Below are 19382 nucleotides of genomic sequence, written 5' to 3'. Positions count from 1 at the left end.
TTTTTTGCATGCGAGTCCCAGAAAAAAAAACACAGAACAAAAATGTTTCGGAAACTATTTAATTGGTCCAAAATTCAGTTTTGAGAACTCCACGAAACAGAATAACAATTTTTGATATTATCTGCGTTTTGATCAATTTTGTACAGGGCAAAAATTTACCTGTAGTAGGAACCGTTGCCAACTAGCGTCACTAAATCTTTGAGTTCCTTCCATGCCAAAATTTGAGATGTTAAAGGGTTCAGTGATTAAGGGTTTAGTCACCTGCCTTCGTGAAGCTGTCTGTGTGAGGATGAGATTGCAGTGAACTATAGCTGCAAGTTGGCCATAGCTTGACCTATATGGGCTGCAATGATGGTGCCAAGTTCAGACGCAAAATAGTGATGAGAGTCACCAAAAGGAAAAGGTTTCCTCGTGAAACTAACAGTCCGAATTGAGGTGAATTTTAATAAAAAAAATCAACAGGCGTCTGTAGCTCAGAAACTCATTGCTGCAGCAAAGCAAGTTTATCAAAGATTTCAATTTGATATGGCGAAACTCTAAAACATTAAAAAGATTGAAAGGATTCAGTTACTTTTTATCTTGGTGATTCTTGATATTCGCATTATTTTTGCCTACTTTCTTTGATTCTCGGAGTGCCTTTTTCAACTCCTCGTGTCCTTGTGTTTTCTTCCTCTTAACTTTTACTCTCTTTTTCTTTGGGACGTCAGCGCCCTCCGGCGATTCTGGAGCGTCAATTTTAACAGCTTGTTTTGGCGCAACTTTTGGACTAACAGATGGCAATCGCAAGTCGGGCTTCTCAACATTTGCTCGTGATCGCTCAAAATCGTCGGCTGGTTGAATTTCGGCTTTTTGAACCGGATCTGCAACGGATTCCATGGGAACAACAATTTTTACTGATTCGGAGGAACTTTTTGTTGAAACTCGTCGTTTTGTGAATCGTCGCGGTTCTTGCTGAAATTCCGTGTTGTTTTCATAGCGGGTAAAAGAAGGGTTCTCCTCAAAATTTTGCAAGGGTTCTGCAAAGCGAGCGTTTTGCTTCATTCGGCTATTTGGCAAATTTTCGGTTTTTCGGCCAAATGAGCGTCCAAGTGTCGACCTTCTGTTGTATTGAACTCCTAAACTCTGTATAGCATAAACGTATACAACAGAGTTCAATAAGCATAACTCGATTAAAGCCAAGACAAATGCCATTATTATCATAATTCCAGTCCAAGTGAAGGCTGACGTCATAGCAACGTAAACATTGTAGGCTACCAATATTGTGAAAACTTTCAAATTTATCACTATGACTCCAGATTTAAGGCAAAATTGTGGCCTGGTTTTGATACGTTTGGCAACGCTTAAGCATAAGATTACAAGAGCAGAAAATGATAATATGTGAGTGAAAATTAGAAATATTAGACTTGTGTATCTGTACGTATTGAGTGTGCTCTCGCTCACATAAACAGCGCCAGCTGAAACAGATCAGTTTTAGATTCAGCCAGATCAACAGATCGTCGAATATTGACTGACAGGAGGAAAAAAACTATTCAGATTTTTCGGCAAATAAAAATTATGCTATCGACTAAGTTTCCCATTTTTTTCTGGTCGGCTGAACACAATGTCAGTCAACTTTCTCAGAACCACAAAAATCTAGTGCTTATATTTTTGCCTAATTAGCCTAACTGTTGTGATAAACTTATTAAATAGACAAGCGAATAACTTTTGAGACAAGCGAATAACTTTCACAGACAAGCGAAAAACTTTCAGACAAGCGAATAACTTTCAGACAAGCGAATAATTTTCAGACAAGCGAATAACTTTCAAATATTACAGTTGACCTTTCTTCTTTTGAAACATTGATCGATTTTACACTTATGCAGACACAGCAAAAATAAACTTGACCTTTTTCATTCAAAAATACAGAAATTGCAATGTCTATGACAAACTCTAATAACATTCAACTAGAAAGCCAGGAGCATTTCAATCTAAATGAACAAACTGATCCTTCATTACTTTCCCTAACTGAATGGGTTCAACTAAAAAAAGGAAACTTCCTACAAATTATATCTTGACTTACATCAAAGATTACAAAAAAAGGAAAAATTTATTGAAAATGTGCTCGTTACTTATCAGCGACAACTGCAGGACTAATCATTGGAACAGTCAACTACTGAAGGGGAGGGCACAACCAACCCTGAATCAAAATCTCGAAAAAACCAGGTTTTTTCAGAGAAGGTCAGAGATTTTGATTTAATCCCCCTCAAATAAGAACAATCAAATTTGGTTCTGGGTAGCAGCATCATTGGTAAACTAGAACGTGATGCAACAATTCCACTGGATACAGCAATCCATGCCTACCGTGGGTCAACCATCAAAGAGAAAATAAAAGTTGTGGAAAAATATGAATGTAAAAAACTTAAAACTCTAATTCTTCAAGACGGAACAAATACTGTTTCAAAATTTCAAAAAAGCTGCGATGAGATTTTAGATGACATGTTCAACCTTATTGAAGCCGGTAAAAAGAAGTTCCAGCCTGATGTGTTTGTAGTCATGGAGGTAATACCGTTCAAAGAAACTGACTACAATAGATCTAAAAACAAATTAATTGATGAAGTTAATGCTGCACTTAAAGAAAGATTGGCATCTCTTGGTGAAAATTTTGTTTTGCTCAAGATGAATGATTTAATACGATCAATTCCCTCCTTCAATCCAAAAATCAACCATTATAATTTCTTTTATCATGACAATGTACATTTGAATTACAATCATGGCATTCCTTTCCTTAAAAATCATCTTCTAATGTTTTTACTTCAAACATCTACTGGCATATGTGATACTGATAAATTCACCAACCGGAGCTATAAAATGAACAATAGATTTCAAAAACTTCAAGAGCAGTACTGGCCGAATACAAGTGAAAACCCTAATTTTAACTTGAATAATCATTACCGTTATCAAGCATATTAGTAATAATAAATTCAAAAAAAAATGCCGAATAAATTGTAATTTTCTGTTGTACTGAATGAATTGTGTCTCAACTGTTTGTTAAGAATAATGTTTTCTAACAAGATATGTTTAATAATCTTAGGATTAATGTTGTTGAGTTCTCAAGTGACTTCCTCTTTTCCCACGTCACTTAACTCAATAGCAGTTCCTACTCGAATTTGGTCGGAGACCAAATCCAGGAGCAAGAAGCAAGCTTTAATATCACTAAAATTTTCTTTTGTCTTAATTAACTTATATTTTTGGCTTTACATTAATAGTATTTGGCTGCTATTTTTGAGGTCTGGAGATATTGAAACCAACCCTGGGCCAATCAAATCGATAAAAGACATATTCCTTGATTGCTAAACTTATTCAGACAACTTGAAATTCCTTCATTTAAATGTACGGAGCATAACAAGAAAACAACTTCAGTTAAAAAGCCTAATGAATGATGTTAGCGCTAACTGCATCTATGGTCTGTCTGAAACATGGCTAGATACAAAGATTGACACTTATTTGGTAAACCCGGACAAAAAAACTGTCTTGTTTTTCGAAACGATCGGGTGAGTTCAAAAGGGGGAGGTGTATTGTTAATTGTTCCTAGGAAACCTAACCCAAAATTACGCGTTGATCTAGCTTTCAAAAGTACTCTGTTTGATACTCTGTGGGTTGAAATAACTTGACAAAGATCAAAAAAGTTTACTTAATAAACTTTTCTTATAACCCAAAAAACTTCTTTACGAAGAATTTTGTCGAGCAGTCTGCTAGATCAATTGATAGAGCAATTACTGAGAACAAAACAATAATTATGATGGGAGACTATAATATAAATTATTTGGAAAACAAAGAAAAGCAGAATTTAGAAACAATCATTCAACCGTATGATCTAAATCATTTTGCTCAATTTATATTCTTGCCACAAAACTTAGCAAGAACAAAGTAATTAAAAAACAAATTTATGATAAAACGAATTACAGCTCAAAAGATTTTAAAGATTCTATCAAGTAACTAAATTGGGAAATTTTTTACTGCTCTACAGTTCCAAGTGAAATGCTACGTACATTTGAGCAAAATCTTGAACAGCAAATACTCCTTCATGCGCCAATCAAAACAATTTTTATAAGAAACAACAAATCATAGTTTTCCCTTGCCAAACGGTTCATTTCAAAAAACACGTAACGAAAATCTGCTTAGAGAGCAATACCTCAATTCAGAATCTACCCACGAGTTTTTCAAATTGAAAGCCGAAGTGTGCGCTGGCTATGAAATTTCATAATCAATTAATTGAAAGCTCAACTTCAGAGCGCAAGAAATGGAATTTGATCAACGAAGTATGAAACTCCGTGAAAACGACAACTACGGTATACTCTTTAAAAAACTCTGTCAATGAAATTATTACAGAAAAAACTAAAATAGCCAGCTTACTTAATTTAAAATTCAGCAAATTAGGACAATTTTTTGAAAGTAGGAACTATACTGTAGATCTGCCTATGGTTAGGGAACAAAACACCTTGGTTAGGCAAAAAAACACCAAAAAAACAGAAACATTCCCTGCTGAACTCCAAAGAGCCGACATCACTCCACTTTTTAAAAAAGGAGACCTTGAGGATCCTCTAAACTATCGATCAATTTCGTTAACACCAGCATTAGCAAAAGTTTTTGAATCTCTTATTAAACAACAAATCGATGAATATGTTCATAAGAATGCCCTGCTTTCTAAAACACAGTTTGAAATCAGAAAAAAAAATTCTACAACAGATGCTCTCGTTTATTTAACTGAAAAATACGATGCAACAAAACCGAAAAAAAAATTACTGCAGCGGCGTTTTTAGATCTATCAAAAGCTTTTGACTCCATTAATCACAAGCTCATGATTCAAAAGCTTTCCATTCTTGGATTTTCGATACCAGCTCAAAATCTAATTACGAGCTATCTTTCAAACAGAACACAAAGAGTTATAATCAATAATGTCAAATCGGGTTGGATTGAAGTGGCTCAAGGAATTCCGCAGGGAACCGTCTTAGGTCCACTCTTGTTCAATCTATATGTTAACGATCTTAGCAACTTTTTGTCATGTGAAACAATACAATACGCAGATGACACAGTCCTATTAAGCTCTCATGATGAAGTTCTCAAATGCAAAGACGAGCTTGAGAAGGCCATAGAAAAATGCATACAATTTTTTAAATTACATCACCTCAAGACCAATCCGGATAAAACAGAGTTTATTATTTTTGGTAGCTCTAATCCTCATGACGAAACGACATTAAAAGTGGGAGACAAATTAATAAGTTCGAAAGCGGAAATCAAATATCGCGGTGTTAATATTGACAAAGACCTCAAATATCAAAAACAAGTAAAAATTCTTTTGTCAAAAATGGCCCAGGGCATTAAATGCATATATGCACTCAGGAACATAATACCCACTGGTTACAAAAAAATTACTTTGAACGCTTTTGTTCTCAGTCATGTTCAAAATTCTTCTGTTTTACTTGCAACCATCAATCAAAATCTTATAACGACATTAGAAAAGCAGTTAAATTGAGCCATCAAAGCTTGTTTTCACAGACAGAAATTTAACTCATCCTCAGATCTTAAAATGAACCTTGGTATACTATCTATTTCTTTGTTTTTTGATTACAGGGCTGCCACTTACTGCCATAGTATCATGAATAAAAAGAAGCCTGCCTTCTCAAGCTCAACTTTGAAATTACCAACCGCAAGTTTTTATATACACGAGCGAACTCAAAAATTTTTTCCCAGACAATTTCAAAATGCAATTTCCATGAAAAAAGTATTATTAAAAGAGGTATTCTACAGCACAATTCTTTCCCAAGAAATTATTTGTCAATGTCATACAGTCTTGCAAAGAAGAAATATAAGCTGTTTTTTCTTAATGAATACAAGAAGGACCCAAATAAAACCCAACATGGATCAATTACTTGGAAACATTTTAAATTCAATTAAATTTCTTTCTGTTTTGCATTAAATTTATGTCGTCCCTCCCCTCCAATACAAATGACTTCTCATTGGATCGATATTTTAGTTATTATAAATTATTAGTTTCTCTTTTGTAATTATCAATATTTTACACTGCCTATCTCTGTAAATTTTACTATGAATGAAACATTTACAGATATTAGGAGAAATACAGTGTTCTTTTTTTTATCTCAGATTTTATATCAAGAATAGCAAACCGAAACTCCTATATGAAAATCTATCACGCCACACTAAAGCCCAAATTTTATAAAAAGATGTTTAAGGAACCACAAAAAAAATCAATTTCGTAGCCAATAGCTTGCTTCAAGGCAGCCATTGTTTTCCGCGGGAACAGACGAAGTCCATAACCGACTAACTTTAACCTGAAACGACTGTCGAGCGTTTGGCTTCATCATTAACTAGCTGCGGCTTAGGGAGGCCAGCTTTATTTTAATTGAGGGAAGGGGTGGGTTGTGGTGAGCGCAGCAGTGAGCTGGCGTGGGGTGTTACGGCTAGAATGAGGTGGAGGGCTGGACTTGGAAAGGTGGACGGTGGGGGTTGTTTGAGGGGCAGGGGGGTTAAGTGGTAGGGGTCAAACTCTAAGATCAGCAGTTTACGCCATGAATTCAAGTATCTTAAACAGTTTCCAAAAATCACATAATTAGAGACTATAGTACAGCGAAAGGCTTCAAGAGAACTTAATGCTCTACGGGCGTTTCCTGTACATCCCACTTTTGAGGACAAAATGTCAAAAGGCTTGGACAAATATCAGTCAAGCGAAATATTGCATAAAAAGAATAATTAATGCAAACTTCGATAGAGAGCAATTGATAATAAATTGAGACATCATTTAGGTACTGATTCTCTTGATAGCCCTGATATACGTTAACGCTGATCTTCAAATAGTCTTGATAATCCGCAATTTTATATCCGTTGCACTTTCACGCATTTGTGTAGATACTAGATTTTCGGTCATTGTAAAATGTACTGGGTAAAAACGAACTAATATCAGATTGTTGTTCCGAAAAAACAATATCGATAAGCTGCTGCGGCTTCGGCAAGTGCTGGCGTGAAATGCAAAAAATCTTGTGTGTTGGTGTGGTATTTCAAAATATTGAAACAACTCTCAAACAGCAAACGAAACAGAACCGACCTAGAACAAAGCACTTCCATAGCGAACTTTTTGCGATAGCTTCATGGATAGACTTTGTAATGCTTCTGGAAATCACATTGACTTCAATCGTTTAACGAAACCTGCGAGGCAAATCCATATCTTTCCTTGAAACACGCATATGAAACATGCAAATTAAAACCGCTAAGAAAAGCATGGAAGTCAATTTCTAACTAATCATAACAGGGAGGTTTGGTAGTAATGTGCGCTCGCATATAAAGTTCAGACTTCACTCATCCACATTTTTGGTATAATTGTTTATCAAATGAGGAACAGATAGAAAATTCCAAAAATTCAAGTATTTTTCAAAAAAATAGTGTATCAACGAAAAGATAGCCTCCACAGCAAATAACTCATCGGATTAAAAAATGATGCACTAGATTGATGAGATACATTAATATTAAAAAAACAAGTTAAGACGAACAGCAAAATCAAACAACAACAACAAACATTAATAATTACATCAAAAACTTTGTCCGTTTTAAAAAACAAAACTTTATAACAAAGTCAACAGAGCGTAAGATAAAATTGAAACTAAACAAAAAATAAATTGTATCTCACTACAATTGATATGAGACAAGTCCATAATAGGGCAAGGAAACAATTAGACAAAAAAAGGAAAGTTACAAATTTCGCTTAAATTTTTTTTTAAACAACTAATTCCCAAGTATTGAAAACCATTGAAAATCGACCAAAATATCCCATAGATTTACAATTACCAATGCTTCTATTGACGGGACGGGCATTCAGACTTGTCCCTAATAATTTTTTGGTGCGGTTAAAAAAGAGCAACAAGAAGACAACAAACAAATTAATATTCAATTGAAATTTGGCAGAAAACGCTGTCGAAGCCGTGAATTCATATTTTGGCCCTCAAAAAAATTCATTGCGCTTCGAAAACAAATATTGTAGTATGTGACCTTTCATTACAAAGACAAGGTCACAAGTAGACAAAAAATAAAATGTCAGACTTAGGTAATACCTTTTTTCCCGAAACAAAATTATTTTCAAAGTTTTGAAGGCCATTTTATACAAAATGAAATAATTAAACAGGTTCCATTATCGGTCCAAAAAGGACCTTGATACCTGCAAAGATCCAGAATATGTATTACGTCTACAAAAAGAACGTCAAATATGACAAAAATCAAAAATTAATTTACATTTTTTCTGAAAAACCCGTGTCGAAGCCAGTAAAGTCATAACGAATTCTTTAGATACCTTCCTTTGACACCACTAATGTCATATTCGACCTGCAATTAAAGTGATTAGATAACAAATAGATAATAAAAAGAACAAAATTGCGAAGTTAAAACGATTTTTTTTTATTCTGGAAAACAATTGTTTTCAAAGTCAGGAAAACCATAAGCTATCTACTAAGATCAGAATATCGGCCCATCTATTTTTTCTTGAAAAGTCAAGGAAACCTTCCATTATACAAGAAATTTCGTACGACTAAAACGACAAAGTAAAATCCACAGGTAAAGACAAAATTTGAAAAGTTCATTTAAATTCCTCAAGCAAGTAATGTCGAAGCCGTTAAAACCAAAATCTAAGTCTTTCAGAATCTTAGTATGTTCAACTGGGCCTGACATTAAACGCCAATATTGTGATATGTGAAACTTCAATAACGTGATAATGTGACAAAACTAGAAAACGTAAAAAATGGGCAATTATCTAAAATTGTGAAACTTAATAGTATCAAAGCCAGAAAACTACAACTTAAGACGTAGAATTGCAATAGAGATGAAATTTTAAATCAGTAGAAACAAGAAGCATTTTTCTTTGCTGAAACTAAATCAAGAAAAATAACAGAAGCAAAGTTCAATAAGCCATTAGCTATTTAGGAATCAAATATTTTTAAAAGTCAAAACGCCAATATGCTTTCAAGTAAAAAACTAAATATATTAATTTGGAGCTGCTTAGGAAGCCAATTGAGCCTATCATTACTGAGCTTTGTTTTGAAGTGTTTTGTTTCTTAATTAAAGTAAAAAAGATCTTTTTCAAAAAAAAGGCCGACTGATTACAATCCAAATTCTTTTTGGATTGTAACAGTCCAAGATTGGTCCAAAACCAACCCTGCTAATGTTGTTCGTCCATTAGAAACACTTTATTTTTCGAATGTTATAGATATAGATAATTTGTTAATTAACAAATCAAAAATAAATGCTGTGTTTTGATAATCAACGATTAAACTTAGCAAATAGAGGAAAAGTTTCAATTACAGAGCATTCTCAACGTAGATTGAAATTGGTATAGCTCCCTTTTGATTCTAAAAAGATTGTATTAGCGGTGTTTGGGGTTATACTTCCTTCAAACTTGATCAAAAAGGACTAAAGATGCTTATTTCGTGCTGTTTTTGAAGAAAAAGTTTGAATTTTGAAACATTTTGCCCAAACTTTTTACAAAAATTTAAATCAAAATAATCAACAATGCTTTTTTGTCTTCAAAAATAAAATCAACAACACTATTCTTAAAAGTTTTAAAAAATCTTAGCAAAATTGACGGAATTTTAGGCAAAAAAACCTGAAAATGTTAGTAAAAACAACGGAATTCACACTATATTTCTCAGGCAAAAATTCCGGAAAATGTGAATAAAAACAACGGAATTCACACTATTTTTCTCAGAAGTTCAAACCTCGATAACTCCTTGAAAAAAAACGAAAATAAAAAATATCATTTTAAATTTCATATTCTACGTTGGGCGAGCTTTCTAATGATACCAGTCTCAACTCTTTACGATTAAAATGTCGATTGTCAGAACAAAAAAAAACATGGAAGTCAATTTCTAACTAATTATATAGGTACTTTTTGAAAGAGATCCTTCTGTCACTCAAATTTTTGGTATTTTATAACTTGCAAGAGCGTGTTTTACTTAGAACTGAAAAAACTTTCTTTCTTCGGAGCAATCCTTTCAAGTTTTGGTCAAACTAATTAGTAGTATCTCCACACAAAAGTGACCTGCTTTCCGTGAGGAAGATTTTGCGTCCCGGTGTTAGATCAACTGTGATGAAAGCTCTAGATGGATAAAGATATTAATAAATAAAACAGTTAATGTTTTTTTCATTACAATGGGGGAAACAAAACTAAAAATAGGATAAAACGTTCACTTCTTCAATGTTGGATATTTCATATGTTAAGTTGATCAAGCATTTTCTATCAGGAGTTTCGATAGGGCTTAATGTGAAACAAAATTAAGATTGGACCTTTATTACTAGAGGGAACGGACTGTTACCTCCGCCTCACCCCTCTCAACCCCCCCCCCCCCCCCCCCTCCCCTCAGCCCCTCTACTATCCCGCTTTTACCCTGAAAGTTCTTTAGTGGAAACATTCAGCCGTAAAATTGATTCTCTATATCGGAAAAAATTCATATTAATAGTTTGGATTAGAAGATAACCTTGTTAGCTGTAAAATTATTGCAAAAAACTAGAACGTCGTTAGTTCCTAGTACACCTTTTTTAAAAACATATTCGTTCAAGAGGGGTCTTCAAAAAGGGCCAATTTGGTCAACAATGAAACTTTTCAAGGAATGATTTCGACTAGGGCAACAACTTTTTTATTACGAAAAATTAGGCATCAAACTGTTCATTTCCGGACCTTGTCAGATTCTGGAGCACCAAAAATTTAAAACTTCAAACTGCATATTTCAAGCAAGGTTACGCGACTAGGCTGAAAATCCTTACATTCATCTTGCGTTCAAAAGTTCGAATTTCTATATTTCGGTGTAATCACTAGAGTTTTGCGCTTTCATCTTCAGACTTATCTCAATATGCAACAAACCCTTTCTTCGTTGGAAAATGAGACATTTTTGTACTCGAGTGAACAAAGCCCGGGTCAACGATCATACAACTTTTTTTGATTTCGTACTAGGTCATATATGATTCTTAGTAATCATACTAGGTCATATATGATTTGTATGAATTCTTGGTAGTCATACAAGGACCATATATGATTTCCTAGAAATCATACAAGGATCATACAAAAAAATTCAAAGACTAAAAACTGTATAATTTTGATTTTCCATTGAAGCTGAAAAAACTTCTTTGATTTCATACAAGGTCATATATGACACATAATACATTGACTCGTGCCACAAATTCTCGTATAATGTAGTCAGAGGACTTATTGAATTATTATATCGCATTTGCACTCCACATTTGATTCTTTGTGTGCGCTAAAAGAATAACTTTGTGGTTTAAATGTATTCAGAAAACGAATTTGACCTGATATCCAGTTTTTTTCTTGATTAATTTTTTTTATAAATGAGCATTTATATGTATAAACTGGCTTCAGAGTATCTCAAAAATTTTAGGGTCCGTTAGGGTCTGTGATTCCGGGGTATGTGATGCCGGGGTATCATATAGGTGATTCCCTACCAAATAAAAACAAAAAAAACATAAATGGTTAAAGATTTTCAAAAAATAGATGTTTGATTCTTGGTATTCGTACTAGGATCATATATGATTTCTTGGTAATCATACAAGGATCATATATGATTTTTTGGTAATCATACAAGGATCATATATGATTTCTTTGGTTTTATACAAGGATCGTACTAAGAAATCAAGTATGGACAGTATGAAATCATATATGATCCTTGTATGAAATCAAAGAAACTTCAACCCGGGAGGTTTTCAACTTCAAAAACTCTCAATTCGGTTGTGATAATTTCATATAAAGTCCCGCCTGCTGAAACAAGGCCAAAGCCATTAAGTTTGTTCAAAACATACGCGTCAAAGCGTGTCACGTTGAAGCCCGGGCCGAGGTTTCACCCTTAATCCACCCCTAATTAGAAGGGATTACCTGCACGAAGTGGAAAAAGTATCACGTACGACAGAGGGAAGATGGAAGATCAATCCTCACTACCTCCTTCCACTTTTATTTTTTTTAAATTACACTTCTATAATTACACTCTTCCACCCTAAATTATGCGCAGAAATCGGTGTGTATATTTTAATTTATTCACTCTTTACACTCTTTTCCACGTTATTTTTGGGTAAAATCCTCGGCCTGGGAGCATAGGGGTCATTAAGTTTGTTCAAAACACGTGTAAAAGCGACTACTAATTTTTAGTCGGTTTATTGAACGAAAATGAAAATATCAAGGTGCAGTAGGCGTAATGGAATTAGGAATAGTGGCGTTTGGTAAAATCCAATTGGATAAACTGTCCTGACAGCAATTTTGAACGCCGGGTGCCCTCCCAGACTGTGGTACCAGACCAAAATACGGCACCTCCAGACCGTCCAAGAGCTCTGATGCGTTTATTTTAATCTGGGCATACCGGATTTTGGTCAGGCACCAATATGAGCTCCTCTAAAATGACCTCCTTTGTTGCAAAATGAGCTCCGGATAACTTCTCTTATGGTCAATTTTACCCAAAGTATACATACTTGAGCCGCCTCTGATTGATCCGAAGAAGAAAGTGATGCCTCTCTCCATTGGCATGTAACATAAGATCTGCAAACATATCGTGGCTTTACGTAAAGGTTAAGTGACTCTGCTTAAAGTCACTGAGAACTTTTGGCGTTTATCGATGACCGCGAAGCGATTCGAGATATTCAGTCAGAATTTCGAAGTGACTTCTGCAGAGTCACTTAACCACACTTAAAACACGAAACGCGCACCTTTTAAAATGACGAAAGTCAACGATACTCAACTTCTGGCTAAGTAGAAACTTCTGGCATTTTGACTTCTGGCACTGCAGACTTTCGGCTTTTTAAAATGTGTACGTGAGTGTTTTAACAAAAGATACAATTTCGAACTGAGCTTTACTTCCAGTAACCTTGCAATGTTGTTGGTCATTTTTTTGTTTCATTGTTCATCTGTTGATTTTTTCCCTAACAATCTTTCAAAGACAATTTTTTTTTCAACCTATAATCAATAGCCCTCTACAATGATGTTTTGAACTATTTATATTTCATTCAATGGCAATAAATGATGAAAGTTTTCATTTTGTAAAGGGATTGTGGTCGACCAATAATATTGCTATGGTAAAACAATGGGTTGACATATCACAATACATTTTGCTAGAATATTTAGTTGATTTAGACCAGGTTATTAAGGGGGGGGAATTGCGCCCCCACTTAATCTCTAATTTTTTTTTCATCTGTTCGACCTCTAAATCTGGGCATTGTTGAACTCCAGCAGTCTCTTGACAAATTTGTAGTCACTCTTAACTGTAAACAACCCTATTTGAGGTCTCGATTCATGAAAAGACTTAATAAGTCGATGATTGTGGTATATATTAAATGGTCGAATCGAAGACCATATTTAAAGTCGAGCCAAATTCCTTTCATATGTTGTGCATAAGTCTTTTCATAAGTCAAGTTAAGTCTTTTTTATAACTCCAACCCATTTTTCCCCACTCGAGACTAATTCTTTTCCTGGGAGCAAATAGGTCGAAGTTAAATCTATGCATGCATTTGGAATTATTTTTTCATAAAAGAACGAACAGTCTGCCGAAAATAGAGAAAAATATAATAAGCTGCGTAATCGTTTAAAAAACCTAACGAAAAAAGCAAAAATAGAATTTTACGAACAAAAAATTGAAGGAAAGGCTAACATAATTAAAAGTTTGTTCTCAATAATAGACGATATTAAGGGAACGAAAATAAAAAAAATATTGACAATCTGAAAGCTGATGAAATCAATAAATATTTTGTTGAAATAGGAAAGAAACTATCTGAAAGTTGTAGTCTGCCGTCAGATCTAAGCCGGTTCAGAAAGTTAGAAAATTCCATGTTCTTAACTAACGTCACAGCCAAAGAAGTTTTCGACATTATCAAGCAAATGCCCAAAAAGACTTCCTCTGATTTGCATAACATTTCAAATCAACTGATTAAGTTCATCAATCCAAGCGTGTGTGAAACATTTGCAAAATTAATTAATCGTCGCTTTGATGAGGGCCATTTCCCTAGAACTCTGAAAAGTGCCAATGTTATACCTCTGTACAAAAATGGTAACGAAAACGAGTTCGGTAATTACAGTCCAATATCACTGCTCCCAGTTATTTCAAAAATTGTTGAGAAATGTCTACAGAAAAGGCTCATTTCTTTTTTGTCCAAATACTCAGTAATAAACAAGGCTCAGTTTGGATATCAGGCAAAGAAAAACACAATTGATGCTGTGTCGGAGGTTGTTGAAACAATATGGATTTCTTTGTGTTCGAAAGAAAGTTAATATGGAGTTTTTATTGATTTATCGAAGGCTTTTGATACTGTGAGTCATGAAATTTTGCTCCAAAAATGCTTTGCGTATGGTTTGAGGGGGAAAATTGATGACATTCTTAATTCATATTTGACCAACAGACAACAATGTGTTTCAGTTAGCAAGCAGCGATCATTCTTTGAAAGCATTTTTGCGGTGTACCTGTAATTCAATTATATTTGCTGATGATACAAATATTTACGGAAAGGTGGATGATGGAATTAATGATACAATAGAAATTGTGTCAGTTTGGATGGAATCAAATAAGTTTGCAATAAATAGAGATAAATGCAAGGCTATAAGTTTTGGTGCTACTAATGAGACACCTGAAATAAAAATTTATGATTACAGCATCGAATTTGTCGCCCACATTATGTACTTGGGTGTATACATAGATAGTAAACTGAGCTTCAAATCACACATTGAGAAAATAGTTAGTCGGACGAATTCATTAACAGCGGCAATCTATCAGTATAAAAATTTTTTCAAAAGACACATACTAGTCCGATTATACAAAGTTTACGTTCAACCAGTATTACAGTACGGGGTTTTGTTGTATGGAGTTGCCAATAAAAGCGATCTTCGAAAATTAGAGTGGCGGCAAAGCAGAATTTTTCGTTTGTTATTTTCAGCTAAGAGATTCTGAAGCATTGACGAATTGCGATGTAAACACAAGTTGTTTTCTGTTAAAGAGTTACACATATATGAACTGATAAAATTACTGTCAAGAATTCTCCGCCATGAACATCCAAGCAAATTATTAAATAACTCATTTCCGGAATTAATTGAAGAAAATATCCAAATAAATGAAAGAACTCATCTAGTCAAAACAAAATATTTGCAAACGAAGCAAAGAAACAAGTCACTCATAAATAGATTAAGGCGCTTATATAATGTTTTTACTAAAATGGATGAAAGTATTATTCAAAATTATGCTCATTTTAGTGCACAGGATTTAGCAAACTTTTTACATTGTTTTAGAGACTCATTTAATATAGATAACAGATTTTTTGTTAACCTTTTTTGGTAAGGAATAAAGCGAGCTGCATTTTTTTTGTAAAATTGGCATTCTTATTAAACCTTTTTTTAGGGGTTTCTAAGTTTGATTGGAAAGTGGTATTACCAGGGTAAAATATGATTTAAGAGGGTTTGAATTAACAAATAAGTAGACTTTGAGAAGAATTAAAAGGCATCAACTGACAGGTCTAACTACCTTTTGATGTCCTTTCGGGTTATGTTTTGTTGTTTGTAAATTTATAAATGCAAGCAATGGAATAAACTCGAGAACTAATTTATTATTTATTATTATAAAAGTTCCTCATGCAGAGACATTATACCTGTCAAGGATAACCAGTGCGACTACTTAGTTTTTTAAGTTTGTGCTTTCAAAGAATTTATAACGGAGTGATGTTTTTAAAAATCTTAACATGGCGGAAGCTTCTGACGCAATGAAAAGATGAAAAAATAAGCAACATTTTGACTCATTTATATGAAAAACATTGTACGTTGACATTCAAAATTTTCATAATTTGAGGACTGCGTTTATTGTCCAGCCAACTTTGAGTAGAGTACTTTTAATTCCAGTCTAAGTCGAAGACATGTAAAAGTCGAGCCAAGTTCTTTTCTACGGTTGGACAGCATAAAAAAGTGTCAATAAACAAACTAGGTCATTTATTATTCCTGGTAATCATACTAAGTCATTTATGGTTTTGTTGAATACTAACAAACATACTGACAAACTACCTCAGCTATCTTAGAATAACAAACGTCGCATCGCACTTTAGCGAGTACCTGAAGTTGTCAAAAAAGATCACTTTTTTTGGGCTTCAATAACAAATATCAAACTTTTGTCTTCTTAGCCGTCATATACGGAAAGTCTACCCGCATAAAAAATTTTATTGCATTATGTATAATGTTGTCATCTAGTTTATAAAATTTCTTTTTCTCAGAAAAGCGGGCAAGTGTTTTGTAAAAAAAAATTTAAAAAAACGACTTTTCTTTTTTCACATGAGAAACGCACATCAATTGTCTGCACAGTGTAATTTTCTGCTTCATGTGAAACATAATTTTGCACCGGTATAACCCAATAGACAGAAAATGAACATAGAGACAATTGTTCACTTGATATTACAACAGCAATCTCCCATCTTTAAGGAACATCGCTTTTTTGGAGGGCTGTTTTGGCGTTACATTGGGGGGAGCGCACAAACGGAAAAGATCCCAATTATCTATTGAGGACCCTCTTTTCGGTACCTAATATCGGTCGAAGAGTAGCCCTTCTGTTTTTATAACTTGCCTGGAAAACAATTCCAGCTATCTCCATGGGAATGCAAACTATGTAGACTATTTTGAGCAAATTGATAAAATTGATGTATTCGTAAAAAGAGTAGCCTCCATAAGGAAATGTAGTCAAATACTTGGTTAAAGAGTTTTTCTGCATTTTATTGCTGTTGCTCCTTGTAGTCGACCAATTGAGCAGGATAATGAGAAGTTTCTTTGCAGGAGAGCTACATAAACGCATGCCAAAACACACACTTATTAATTTAATCAACACCTGTTGCGATAATAGTAGTTAAATAAACTGCCAGCGTAATGAATTTTAATGTCCGATCGACACTGGAAAAACACTTGAGTATTAGACTACGTGTTTATCACACTCTTTTATCGCCACTGTTACTAAGTAAACAGTGGCGATAAAAGAGTGGTAATAAACTCGTAGTCTAATGATGGAAACAATTTGATAAACTAGTAGTCTAAAAAAACAAACATGATTGCAACAGGTGTTGATTGAAAAAATTACCACACGGTTTTTATCACCCTCGAAGTTATCATAACACCTTGGCTTCGCCTCGGAGTTTGATAACTTCTCGGTGGCGATAACAACCGTGCGGTAATATTCATTAGTACATTAGACAACCGCTTTTGGCTTTTTTACTAATTGTTTCTTGAGGCATCATTTCTACCCATTTAAAACCTAAATGCAAAAATGCATTAGTCTATTAGTCCATTTAGAGAATCACTATATTTGAAAAATAGTCAGGCACTGAAACTTTGTGGCAGCTCATATTAGTCTACTAATTTGCAACGTAACCTTAGAACCACATGTGGCAAAGCGTAAGCTATCAACATATATTTTTACAGAGCATTTGTTTGCGTTATCTGCACCCTTAGTAGCACTCCTAAGTCTATTTTTGCCTGCCCTACTTAGATGCCCTACCTAATTGCCATCTCGCACTAGTAAAATCTCACTTTGCATATGTTAGATCAAAATCTTAGTCACAGTAGGGACTTCTCGCTGTCAACAGGTATTGTCAAGAATCTTAGTAGCTGGGCACGAGCCCAAGAGGGACTTAGATTTTGTTATATTTAGAGAACCAATAGTTACGACAGTGTTGATTTTCATTTAAAAGTGAAGTTATGTTAATTTTGCATATTAGTGAAAGAAAAGTTTTCTTCTTCAAATACGCTTTTACAGCACATTCGTCTAATTTTTTTAAAAAGTGCCATATTTTTGTCTATTCTCAAAATACTTAAAAACTAAAACCCAGTCTCCTCGTATATTATGCCCAGCACTCGGTCGACTAAGATTTCTGTTTTGACATATACTTCAACACAGAAATCCAGATTCAAAACTAACAGGGCGGTAAAAGCTGAACAAGATAGATCCACTCAATGTACCAAATTAACCATGGCTAATTTGGTGAAAACAGACTAAAAAATAGCACGTAATTAAAATAATCTGCCATGGTTTGAAATTTTTATGGTCAAATATTCTAAAATTGTGGAGCAAACCGTCCTCTCTAGATTAGCTTTCATTGTTGACTAAAAGAGAAGTTCTTTTAAAAAGAAGAACGATTCAGCAAATGTCATATAAATTGGAAATACATTAGAACATACATTGGGAGTGCAGTATTAGTTGAATAGACGCCACATTTATAATTCCAAAGACCATACATGACATGAATCCACCATTCGCCTTTTAAAGCGCAATAAGTCGTGTAAGTGCACTAATCCCTCGGACTGCCTTGATTTTTGTACCAATATATATTTTATTTGCTTTAACAAAAATACTGTTGAACGATTCCAACATTTAAAAAGTGTCCACAAATACGTTTAAAAACTTAGTTTATGATATCAATATTTCATACAATCGTTGTTGATGATTTTTCTCCGCTTTAAGCTCTAGCCGCAATCCAATGAATAAAATTAAAAGTCAAGAAAGTGTAATCCTTTATACACAAAGAATACACTCGTTGACAAAAGTAAACGCACAAAATTCAAATGTACGTGGTAGATTGTCTGTTTTAGAAGCCATGTTGGCTTCTAAAACAGACAGCTTACCTAACTTTCACCTTTTCTTTTCACTTTTATAGCAATCGACGCATAATCATCAAATATTTAATAGATCAATATTTGGATAAACTGACAAGCTTACTTACAGAGGAAATCCAGATCGAAATTGGCCAGTTTTCACAAACAGCTGTAGTTTGTGTCCCACGTGAAATTTGTTCCACTTGCTCATGACTCCATATTTTTCCCAACTGCAAAGTCTTCTATACATTTTTAGAAATAAAACCTTAACTAGGTTGACAAAATTGTGCACAAGATTTTGCGCAATTTGTGCAACATTTTGTATTGTGAATTTTATGAGCAATTTAAACAGATTTCACTTAGAACTCAAAGTACAGCGGCTGATTAAAAACTGACCAAATTTTATCAGGATCTCTTCTGTGAGAAAACTTGTCAGTTATCCAAAAACAGATCTATTAAAACTGATGATTATGCGACAATTGATAAAAAATCGAACGAAACGGGCAAAGTTATGATGACAAAATGGCATCTAAAACAGGCGGTTTACCCTTTTGAAATGCAATTTGTGCGTTTAAGTTTCTCAACAGTAGTACCGTACACATGGTAAATCAGTGATCTTGTGGAAAGTGTATGATTCGAAACGTACTTTAACAAACAATCTATTAAAAAAAAACTGTTTCTTTCTAAAATTTTTCTACTGAATTGATTGTCAAAGTTACAATTAGAAGCTTTTAAATAGTTAAATATGTTT

At 34.0% G+C, this 19382-nt stretch overlaps 2 protein-coding genes across 3 annotated transcripts in view; one reads left to right on the top strand and one right to left on the bottom strand.

Annotated features, from left to right (window-relative positions):
* Positions 1–498: 498 nt before the first annotated feature.
* Positions 499–16892, bottom strand: LOC142340597 (uncharacterized). Of its 2 annotated transcripts, none has more exons than XM_075391276.1 (3): positions 16617–16892; positions 12505–12571; positions 499–1454 (listed from the first exon to the last, which is right to left on the bottom strand). In XM_075391276.1, the coding sequence occupies exons 1-3, from the start codon at positions 16839–16841 to the stop codon at positions 568–570; spliced, it is 1179 nt and encodes a 392-aa protein (XP_075247391.1). In that variant the 5' UTR covers positions 16842–16892; the 3' UTR covers positions 499–567. The 2 variants fall into 2 exon arrangements, with proteins under 2 accessions (XP_075247391.1, XP_075247392.1); XM_075391277.1 differs by having other exon boundaries at positions 499–1115.
* Positions 1667–19382, top strand: part of LOC142340602 (putative pterin-4-alpha-carbinolamine dehydratase) — a 305724-nt gene continuing 288008 nt past the window's right edge. Inside the window, exon 1 of the mRNA XM_075391281.1 lies at positions 1667–1690. The gene's annotated coding sequence lies outside the window, so the exon portion shown is untranslated. The remainder of the gene's footprint in view (positions 1691–19382) is intronic.

This window comes from Convolutriloba macropyga, chromosome 6, assembly GCF_964194025.1.
Source record: "Convolutriloba macropyga chromosome 6, txConMacr16.3, whole genome shotgun sequence".
Lineage (NCBI taxonomy): Eukaryota > Metazoa > Xenacoelomorpha > Acoela > Convolutidae > Convolutriloba > Convolutriloba macropyga.
The sequence above is the reverse complement of the archived record's forward strand: the minus strand, read 5'-3'. Positions and strand labels throughout refer to the sequence as shown.